At 36.8% G+C, this 11,465-nt stretch overlaps 1 protein-coding gene across 2 annotated transcripts in view; it reads left to right on the forward strand.

Moving 5' to 3' along the window:
• Window positions 1-9,972, forward strand: part of LOC140717176 (mitogen-activated protein kinase 14) — a 55,272-nt gene extending 45,300 nt beyond the window's left edge. Inside the window, exons 9-12 of one of the 2 annotated variants that reach the window (XM_073030469.1) lie at window positions 1,279-1,358; window positions 5,252-5,330; window positions 6,594-6,767; window positions 9,116-9,972. In XM_073030469.1, the coding sequence (XP_072886570.1) occupies window positions 1,279-1,358; window positions 5,252-5,330; window positions 6,594-6,767; window positions 9,116-9,189 (407 nt within the window). In that variant the 3' untranslated portion in view covers window positions 9,190-9,972. Of the gene's footprint in view, window positions 1-1,278; window positions 1,359-1,938; window positions 2,019-5,251; window positions 5,331-6,593; window positions 6,768-9,115 lie in introns of both variants that reach the window. The other variant, XM_073030470.1, reaches the window with a different exon arrangement.
• The last annotated feature ends 1,493 nt before the right edge of the window (window positions 9,973-11,465 follow it).

Genomic DNA, 11,465 nt, shown 5'->3' on the forward strand with positions numbered 1-11,465 from the left:
CTTGTATGGGAAGCTTTCTGTGATTTTTTTAAAACTACTTCTTGCACTCTTCTATGCTTAATTAAAAAAAATTGGCTTGAATCTTTGATATAATGATTAATATTGTAAACTGGCTGCTTCACTAATGTGCACTTTCAATTCCTTTTCTGATGCAGAATCAAACTAAATAATCCTTTTATACCAAGGTCCACAACAGTTAAAAGATTTATCTCCAGATCGTGGAGATTACTTAAAATAAATGTAATTGTTTATGTACTAAAGTGCATTTAGCATTAATAGAATATTTAAAACATTTGGGAGTTCACATCTTAAGCATTTATATTTTTGATTTCATAAATTTAATTCAGTTGAAGAATTGAAGGTAAACTGAAGTCTGACTTTTGATCTCATTTGGGTGAGCTGGAGCTCAGTACTAACAAATTTCAGTCATGTCACTGACATTGGATTTCACAAAAGGCCATCACTGGTTCTCTAGTTCTATAATAACATACTCTCTGGTAGGTTTTTGCATTAATCTATCATCCATTTTGTGGCTATTGCAAGAGCATAAAGGTCTCCAAAAGGTAGGAAGGAATAGAGAAATTTGAGACAGTAAAATGTCTGAACAGGATACTTTCATTTTACCTCTGATTTAGAGTTGTATCGGTAATATGGAATGTTAAGCAGGAACAGTTGTTTGTTCTGCAAATATTGTGCAGATTGCACACATTGGCTATTATTTTTAATAATATGGATGAATAAGAAAAACTTTGATTAATAAGATTTAAAGCCAAATTTCCACAAATAATGTAAGGCAATGGAAGAACCAGAAAATTCCATAGCCGGAGAGGGGCAGCTTGTTATCAATAATCAGATCAAAATACCCTTAAATATTTTTAATGAAATAACTCCAGTATTAAATTGTATGTGCATGAAAGCTATTGTCAAAGCAAAAACCATCAAGGAAAGCTTCAGGAAGTCCAGAATGAAGTTGTAATTTGATTTTTCACATAATACAATTTATAAATAAAAACAATTGGAAGGAACTGAGCTCTTTAAAGTTAACAATTCAGTATTTTTAATTAAGTAGTGACTGCAGAAGGTAAGAATAAGTCCTGCCAATACAGTCTATGCAACTCAAAACTTACAGATGCTAACAAAATATGAATAAGCTGATGATATCATCCATGACCATTGGCTCAGGATTCCTCTGAATTCCATTATCGTTACAACTCTAAAGAACATTGGCCGTTTTGTTATAACCTGACCCCTATGTTTTCCTTTATGTTACGATGTTAGATATTGATCAGTTGAAGCTAATAATGCAACTCGTCGGAACACCAGGGCCAGAACTTTTGATGAAAATATCATCTGAGTCTGTGAGTTTATGCATTGCCTGTACTTTCTGCTGGTAGTTATTGACCACTCCTGATAAATGATTTCTTGCAGTGCTTTAAATTACACTACCAAAGCACAGATTCACCAACGTTAATTGGCACTGTTTGATTTACTTTTAGAAGTGTTTTGTTTGTTGGTATGGTGACTTTAGTTAATACAACAATAGTTTTGTAGGTAATGTTTTAACATGCTACATAACAAGCCAAAATTAACAAAAATATCTGTTAATATTCAAGTTTATTAAATGAAATTTGATGATTCAAAATATTGTTTGTAATTATATTTGAAGTGCTTTTTTATTTTTAAAAGAAGCATGGTAACAACCATTTAACACTAACAAATCTAACACCATGGCATGCTTCTCAGATATCACTGCTTCACCCCTCACCCTTGCATGTTGTGTCTTTTATTTTCCAATGCAACATTATACTTTTCTAATGTAGCAACCAGTAGCACATGAATTTTGCTAAAATTGTTATTTAAGTGGACGAGAAAGCAGTTTTTTCCAAACTTGAGTATCCTTTTGAAAAACGGATAAACGCCTTGACCTGGGCGTTCAAGATATTAATCAGCTTCAACAGATCATGAGATTGACAGGAACCCCTCCAGCATCCTTAATTAACAGGATGCCCGGCTATGAGGTGAGACAGACAGGCTGTTGATGAGCTCTGTGCAGGGAGGATATTTGATAATTATGTATTCTCTATATTTGGATCAATGGAGTACTTAGCTAATGTTGTCAATTTAGCAGTGAACAGATGCCAGTTATTTTTGGTTTGGGATGATTGTCTTCTATTTCCATGTAAATCCATGGGCAAAATGCCAAATTTGATATACAAGTTGTTTGTGGGTCAGCATATCCATGTAGGTTTCTGAAGACTCATGTAGTATTCCATTATTATTAACCTGTCTTCGGGAAATGCACCACAATGTTGGTTAGGCTTGCAATCAATAATTTGGTGCATGAAATTGCTGTTTTTGTTTCTTGCAGATTGGGAACGTGAATAGATATAATTCTGATCGATGTGATATGCAGAGCCTTTTGGAGAGGAAGTTTTCTTAGTGGCTGTGATGTCTTTCATACATTTCTTTACAGCTAACAGTGAAGTTTGAAGAAGCTGATTTTCCCTTTTATTCTTCTTTAGCAATTGAGATTTTATTGCTATTGAGTTCTGTTTGTGTAGCCTAGTCAGTGTATAGGGCCACTCTCTAAAACCATTTAAAGGTTTTATCATTTAACCATGAACGTATTTTGTATAAATGCTTCAACATACAACCCAATTCAGAAATTGAACATTCAGGGTAATATTTATTTTTGGAAAGATGCTGCATGTCTAAGAGGGAATGAAGTTAGCTATTCGTCATTGTTCTTTGTAAATTTATCCATTCTAGGGAATAAAATTGTATGCACTTTTACAATCACATATGATGTCAATATCCTTAAATTATTGTGATTACCTATAAATTAAGCTGGGATAGTATAAAAGTTCAGCCCTGCTTACTGAACTGCTGCTTTGACTACCAAATATATCAAATGTTCTGGTAATTACCTTGAGTAATTTTGTGTGATTCTGACAAAAATAAGCAAAATGCACTCCTGAACAGTTTGTGGTATGTTATACCAGCAACATTAAAACCACATTTTTATTCCCAAAATCACCCCAATCCAGAGATGGGAGACCAGCAGGATGTTGCCTGTAAGTAGGGCATAAGACACAGGAGCAGAATTGGACCATTCAGGTCATCGTATGTGCTCAGTCATTTGATCACAGTTGATTTGTTTTCCTTCTAAACCCCGTTCTCTTGCCTTCTTCCCTTAACCTTTGTGCCTGTACTAATCAAAAATGTATGTCTCCACTTTAGCTATACTCATTGACATGGCATCCATTGCTATCTGTGATAATGAATTTGACAGATTCACCACCACCTGTCTAAAGAAATTTCACCTCACTTTTTTGAAAGGAGTACCCTTCTATTCTGAGGCTGCGTCCTCTGGTCCTAGCCTCTCAAACCATTGGAAATATCCCCTCCTCACCCATTCTATCTAGACCTTTCAATATTCAGTACATTTCAAAGAGGTCCCTCCTTCATTCGTCTAAACTCCAGCAAGTACAGGCACAGAGCCATCAAACTCTCTTCATTCAATAACTCATTTCATTTTCAGTGTCATTCTTGTAAACCTCCTCTGGACCTTCTCCAGTACCAGCACATCCATTCTTAGATGTGCTTAAATGCTCACTATACTTAAAATGTGGTCTTTTAAAACCTCAGTGTTAGATCCTTTTTATATTCATGAATGCTAACATTGCATTTGCCTTCCTACTACTGACTCAACTGCAAGTTAATATTTAGGGAATCCTGCATCATGACTTCCAAATCCCCTTGCACCCCCAATTCCTTAATTTGCTCTCATTCTGTAAAGTCTATTCCTTTATTTTTTCTCTACCAAAGTGCATGACCATACACTAAACTGTATTCCATCCTCAGCTTCTTTGCCCGTTCTTCTAATCTGTCCAAGTCCTCCTCCAGACTCCCTTTTCCCTCAACACTATCTGATCCTCCATCTACAGTACTGTGCAAATGTCTTAGGCACATATATATAGCTAAGGTGCTTAAGGTTTTTGAACAGCACTGCAGCAATGTAATGTTTTACTCTATACTGCTACAAAAAAAAAACAAGTTTTAATACATGTGAGTAATAAACCTGATTCTGATATGCATCTCTGTTGTAGACAGTGCAAAGGGGGCAGAGAGAAGGGTATCGTGTTGGGAAAGGGGAGAGAGAGGGAAGGGAACCGGAAGCACCAGAGAGACGTTCTATAATGAATAAACCAATTGTTCAGAATCAAATGACCTTGCCTGGTGTCTCAGGGCTGGGTGTATCTTTACCTATGCTACCCTCCGGCCCTGACACTTCTCTGCCACCTGTCCCATGGCCCTCCCAACATCCTTTACTCCAGCCAGATTTACAAACTCACTCTCCGCTCCATGTTGATAAATACAGTACTATGTGAAAGTCTTAGGCACTCCTGCTGTATATATGTGCAAAAGACTTTTGCGGAATACTTTATCTTTCTATTATTCACAAACTCAACCACAAAGCCATCAATTCTGTCAACCATATCATAAACATATAGTGTGAAAAGTAGTGGACCCAACACCAGATGAGCAGTTCAGTTATGAGGAGAGATGACAGAAGCTATATCTATTCTTCCTCGAGTAGAAAAGATTAAGATGGGACATAATTCAGTTATCTAAATTGAGATTTGTAGATAGGACAGACTGCAGGAAACTTGTCACTATCAGAGACAGATAAAATTAGAGGACTTTGATTTAGTTAAGGGAGAGGAGATTCAGTGGGGATATGATTGGGATCTTTTCCCAGAGAGTGGTGATCACCTGCAATGCGTTTCCTGAGAGTGGTTTGAAGTTGGGTTACTGAAAGCATTTAAATCTAGTTGAACACTTGAATAACTGAAGTATAGAGGGCCGTTGATTAAGTGCTGGGCAATGGAGATTACATGGAAGGTTAGCGACAAGTTTGGCCGAATGTTGAGCTTAATAAATATTGTACCATTTCTCAAGTTTTATCCATTATACAAATTTAGAACCAAATGGATGACATTTTGATCTGACTAGCACAGATAGTTCTAACGAATTTTGGGATGTAACCATGAACTAATTGCTTTGTCTGTAATAGAAATATTTGATTGTTGTGAAGAGTGTGTAGCACAAAACTGATCTACCTAATGGTTTAATGCTCCATGCATGGTTTGAATGTCTCTGTTAAAGACTCAGAAGATGTACAGTGAGGATCTGGAGTAGATTATTATTGAAACCTAGATTACTAGATTTATTTACATTTTGTCTACAGGCGAGAAACTACATCCAGTCATTACAGCATATGCCAAAACAGTCCTTTGCAGGTGTATTCATTGGAGCTAATCCTCAAGGTACTTATTTTTAATACCCATATTTTTAAAAATATTTTTGGGATCTGGGCAATGTTGTCATTTACTGCCCATTGTTAATTTCCTGGAGAAGGTGGGCGTGGAACCACCTTAAACTGCTGGAATCTTTCTAATGATAATTGCATGGTGATGTTGGGGAACAATTCAAGGATTTAGACCCAGCAACTATGTACAGTCTGTTGTTGATCCAGCTGAATTTCCAGTGTATTGTAAGCCCCAGGATACTGATAACATTGTCATTGGACATCTTGATAGGTAGCTAAATTCTCTTGTTGGAAATGGTCAGGATCAATTTTTATAATTATCCTTGCCAACTTGATTCTAATGATAATACAGCAGTAATTCTTCTCCAATTTTGCTGTGTTAGAGATAGTAGAGAGGAAGTGTAAAAATAGACTGAGGTCTAATTATTTATTTTGGAGAATCACAATTTCAACCACTTGAAAATGCTGCTGGCACATGATAATGGCACCACCATATCAATACTGGCATAAAATTAGGCTGGAGTTATTTCACATAATCATACGAGTTAATTATAAAGCTCTGCTTAAAACTTATTCAGCCATTCAGATTCTGCATTTGTAATAAAACAGAAATGCTGACACTCTCGAAGTTGCTTCATTGATCGTTTTGTCTTGGACAGCGCATTCAAGGACATGAAGTGTTAATTGAACTCTCTGCATTATCAAGTATCATTTCAAATAAGTCAAGTTTAACTATTTGTCCAAAAGTAACATAACAATATTAGAATGTATTGATCTAATACTAAGGTTCAGGATAATATTTGTTTTAATTGTATGGAAAGTAGTTACTAGATAAGGGGTGCTTAATAGATAAATAATGGTAAATATCCTCCTTTACTTGTGCCATATGAACTAAACACAGCCAATAGATTTTGCTTCAACTACTCCAGTGTTTTTTTTGGGGCTGATATTTGCTGCTTGTAACTGCTGTTGATTTAATGGGTTAAGCACTTAACAGTGTAAACCACCATTAGCTGCTGAAACCACTGGGAGTGTATTTATAGTCAGCATTTTTTTTCCACCTACAAATTTCATGTTTAAGGAGATAAGAAACATGCAGAAATAATTTCACAAAGATGATGTTTCATGCTTAATATTTAGCTAGTATGGACATGAAAATTTCACATGGTGTGACTATGAATGCTTGCTTCTGAATAATATAATTTTACAAATGCATCTTTGTCAACTGTTTCATACGAGTCATATTTATTGTGTTATGTAGCTGTTGACCTTTTGGAGAAAATGCTTGTGCTGGACACAGATAAGAGGATCACAGCAGCAGAAGCTTTGGCTCATTCTTACTTCTCTCAGTATCATGACCCAGATGATGAGCCGGAAGCAGATCCTTATGACCAGTCTTTTGAAAGCAGGGAGCTTGAAATAGAAGAATGGAAAAGTAAGTGTAGCTATTATTTTTATATTTCTGGAAAAAACTGCTTGAAGATCAACAGTTTGTATCCGTATTGTCACGCTCATTCCTTCATCGTGAGCATTGCTGAGATAATAAAATTTTCACTTCAAATTAAGCACTTTGAATCTGGCTTTCTAGTCCTGACGAAGGGTCTCAGCCCGAAACGTCGACAGTGCTTCTCCCTATCGATGCTGTCTGGCCTGCTGTGTTCCACCAGCACTTTGTGTGTGTTGTTGTTTGAATCTGGCTTTGGTTTGATTTGGGAACATTCTGTTGCATGATTGACTGCATCCACAAATACAAAACCCACCTTGTTGATCAGTGAACGTGATATTAAGTGATAAAAGCAGAATTAGGCATCTGGCACGGTGATCTTCTTCTGTCATATAAGATCATGGCTGAAGTTTCACATCAGTGTCACTTTCTCGTACCATCCCTGTATATCTTAAATCTCATAATATCCAGAAATCGAATCTTACTGAGTTAATTCAAAACGATTTGAATCTCTTCAGCCTGTAGGGGTTGCAATTCACTATCCTGAATAATGAGCTTTTTCTGTCTCTTAGTCTTAGAATAAGGGATAGGCTGTTCAAGATTTTGACCCCTATTTCAAGACTCCTAGGTTCAATCCTGACCTCCAGTGCTATCTGCGTGGAACCTGCACATCCTTTCTGTGCCCACTTGGGTTTTCTCCGGGTGCCCTAGTTTCTCACCACATTCCAAAAATTTGCTTGTTCGCAAGTTAAATTGCCACTGTAATATGCTCCTAGTAGTTGGTGAGTGGTGGAAACTGGGGGTGATGATGGGAAGGTGAGGAAAATAAAAAAGATCAGTATAAGGTTAGTGTGAGTGAGTTCCTGGTTATTGGAGCAGACATAGGACAAATTGTCTCCTTTTGATATTATTTCACTCTGACTCACTACCCAGTCTCTTGCCATTTAAAAAGAACCATTTTGATGTCTTTTGTTCATCAAAATGGATGACATTTTTTCCGCATTGTATTTGATCGGCTGTGTTACCCCCACTTATTCAACTCGTCATATCCATTCAAAACCTACAGCATCCTCCAAACTCATAATCCCTCATAGTTTGGTATCATCCAGCAATCTTGGAAATAAATTTTGTCCCCTTAGCCAAATCATTGAAAAAGATTGTGAATAACTGGGAGCCAGGCACTAATCCCTGCTACACCCCACTTGTCACAGCTTGCCAACCCAAGAAGGATCCTTTTGTTTTCATTCTGCCCAAAATACAATACTTGATGCATAATATATCTTGCTCCTGAATGGTGCCCAAACTGTATTGTAATTTCATGTTTCCTTTATTGAAAACCTTCCAAAAATCCAGATATTTAAGATTAATTGGTTCTTATTTATCTCACTGCCAATAACCCTAAAGTGCTGTGGTGGATTAGTCATGCATAAATTTCCTTTCCCATATCCATGGTGATTGCTCAGTCATATTTTCTAGGCATTCTAAAAGTGTACCCTTTATAATAGGTCCCATCATTATTCTCACTACTGTTTTAGACCAAGAATTCAGTAGTCCGTATTTTCTCTCTCATTTATATAGTGGAGTCACATTTGTTGCTCTCCAATCCACAGGGTCAATCCCAGTGTTTACAAAAATTAGTAGATGATAACTAGAACATTTTCTGTCTCTTTCAAAAATCAAATGTACACTATCAAATTCTTGACCACATACAAAATCTGAAGTGTCTGGGATTTTTCACTAGAGCTATCTTGTCGGTGGTCATCCTGAGAGTAGATTTGCTAATCAAGATAAAATTGTTGCTTCCCTCCCCATTAGAGAAGTATTTCCATTAATTTACTGGATATTTCAATCACTTCAGACCCAGCATTTAAACTTCATCTCTTATTGCCTATGAGAAAGTTATGATGTGCTGAGTATAGAATGTAAAGCAATTCGATTATTAATTTAATTAGTTCAAACAAGAACTGATTCCTTTCTTAAATTGATTTGTAGATAGGCAACCAGAGTATTTACAGCTCAAACACAGCCCCTCCCAACAATGGTTGCTTCACTGGAGGCTGGTTTCCTTTTATATGCATAAAACTAGATAAACAAGTGCTAGAAATGTCAAACACTGGATGTCTTTTGTCAAAGGGTAGTATGAGATATAGATTTGTGAGACATAAACTCCCCTGAGTGGGTAGTTTGTTCGCAAATCTAGTGTGCATTTTACACTAATGTTTGCTTAATTGGATTATACAGCATCTGAATCTTCATTGTGACAAGGTTTCATTCTGTGTTTTTGTTTGTACTTAATAAAATTGCACAAGGTATCTAAACTGTAGTTCTTTTCTTTTCAGGACTAACCCATGAAGAAGTAATGAGCTTTGTGCCACCGGAGCTAGTCTCTGAGAGTATGGAGTTGGAATCATGAAAACCTTTTACTCCCATATTGAGATTTTTGTATCGCATCACTGTGAGGACTTAACCAGTTCGACTGATGGTCCTTTCCAATATTATCAAGTGCCTATCATGGTCTTGATGGCAGATTTTATGGGTGAGGGCAAAATGAAACTTTCATAACAATTATTCTACATCCCGCATGTTTTGCTAAATCCTGGACGATTGCCAGCTTTTTGTATATTGCCATTATCATCCACAGTGAACTGTTTGCTAACAAGAACTTTTGCAAGCACTCATTTGAACTGGTAAACTTCTGTGTATTTGTATGCCTTATTTTTAGAAATGCATACTATTTTAAATGTTTAATTATCTGTACAAAAGTCACCCACACCTAAAAAAAACATGCAAGCAGTAATTGTTACTTTTATATAAAGTACAGATGGGATGTACATTAATTTATAGATGTATTTGCTGTTTACAGCATAAAAGAAGCAATTGTTTTTATTGTGATTTCAATTTTAAAACCTACTTGACTGTTCAGCAATACTACCACTAACTAAGAGTGCATGTTTTCACTGTTTATAAGGGATTTGGAATGGGAATGTTGTGGCACAAATTCAAAGGTATAGGTAAATATACATATTTGTATTAATATACTTCACTCTTGTGCAAGGTTAGGTAGATGTATATGAAAAATATTTTCATAATTACTCCAGTTGTTCTATGTACCTCTAGAGTTCTTCATTGTAATTGTATGTGACTTACAAAGTGTGATATTGTAGTGAGACCATACAATAAACTATTCTGAAATAAATTCAAATGCTTTTTCAAAATTAAGTGTATATTATGCCTGGGAAGTTGATAAAGATGTTTTCTTCAAGACTACTTATGGTAAGATGGTGTGCTTGGTCACAGCGACTTCTACAGGGCTAACCAAAGGTATGTTGTCTTTTTTAATTGTGCTTTTTAATTATTGCAAGACCATGCTGGATATTCAGAATTCATAGTGTTACAGGTCTACCTCATGGAGAAAACTGAAGAAGCTGGACTTGGTGCAGACTGTGCTGCTGCCTGCATCAGAGAGACATCGGAGTTAGTGTGCGAAGGCGGTGTGTATTTGGACAGCGAATGATTATCTTAATCACTTTTCTTGTGATTGCAAGGCCCTATTGGATATTGATAATATGGAATTCTGTAAGTCTGGTTCACTGGTTTATTGGAGAACAGTGGGTGAGCTGTGTGGCTTCCGGCATAGTGAGGACTAGGCCTCAGGTTGCAGTGTCCAGGACAGAGACGTTGGAGTCTGTGCTGGGGGCATTGGTGCTGCTCTCCGTGTTCATTCAGCAGAAGACAAGCTGTATTGTATTTCACAACAGACTGCTGCAACATTCAGGGACTCTGGGACGATTTTTTTTTTGTCTTTACCACTCTTTTACATGTCTATGTGTTAGATTTGTGTATGACTGTTAGTGCTGTGTTTTTCACCTTGGTCCCAGAGTAATGCTCTTTCGTTTGGCCATGTTCATGGGTATTCATGTATGGTTAAATGACAATTAGACTTAAACTTAAACTTCAACCAAAGTAATGCTGTGTTAATGAAAAACATAATTACTACTTCTGAAATTCTGTGGAAGATGTATGTACACTCAGGTACAGGAGTGGAACATGGTATGGTATCCTGCTGCTGTAGCCCATCCACTACAAGGTTGGACACATTGTGTGTCCAGAGATGTTCTTCTGCACACCACTGTTGTTGCACATGGCTATTTGAATCACTGTTGCAATCCTGTAAGTTTGAACCAGTCTGGCCATTCTCCCCTGACCACTGTCATTAACAGTGCATTTTCACACATGGAATGCTTCTTGTTGTCTTTTTCTGTGGTTTTCCACACTATTCTCTGTAAACATGGGAGATAGTTGTGCATGATAGTCCTGGGACATCACCAGTTTCTGAGATATGAGATACTCAAATCACTCTTGTCTTCCACAGTCAAAGTCACTTAGATCACATTTCTTCCCCATTGTGATGTTTGGTCTGAACAACTGAACCTCCTGATCATGTCTGCATGCTTTTATGGATTGAGTTGCCGCCACGTGGTTGCTGATGAGATATTTATATTAAGGAGGTATGCCTAATAAAGTGGCCACTGAGTTGTATTTTGATAAATGCTCATATTTTCCTGTTTAATATCATGTGTTGACAGTAGATGATAGCATTAGAGACTTTATTTTTGTTTATTCATGTGTAGAACGTGTATGTACTGATCCGCTTGCACTGAGGAGGCAGCTAAGGGACAACCATAATCA

This window comes from Hemitrygon akajei, chromosome 27, assembly GCF_048418815.1.
Source record: "Hemitrygon akajei chromosome 27, sHemAka1.3, whole genome shotgun sequence".
NCBI lineage: Eukaryota > Metazoa > Chordata > Chondrichthyes > Myliobatiformes > Dasyatidae > Hemitrygon > Hemitrygon akajei.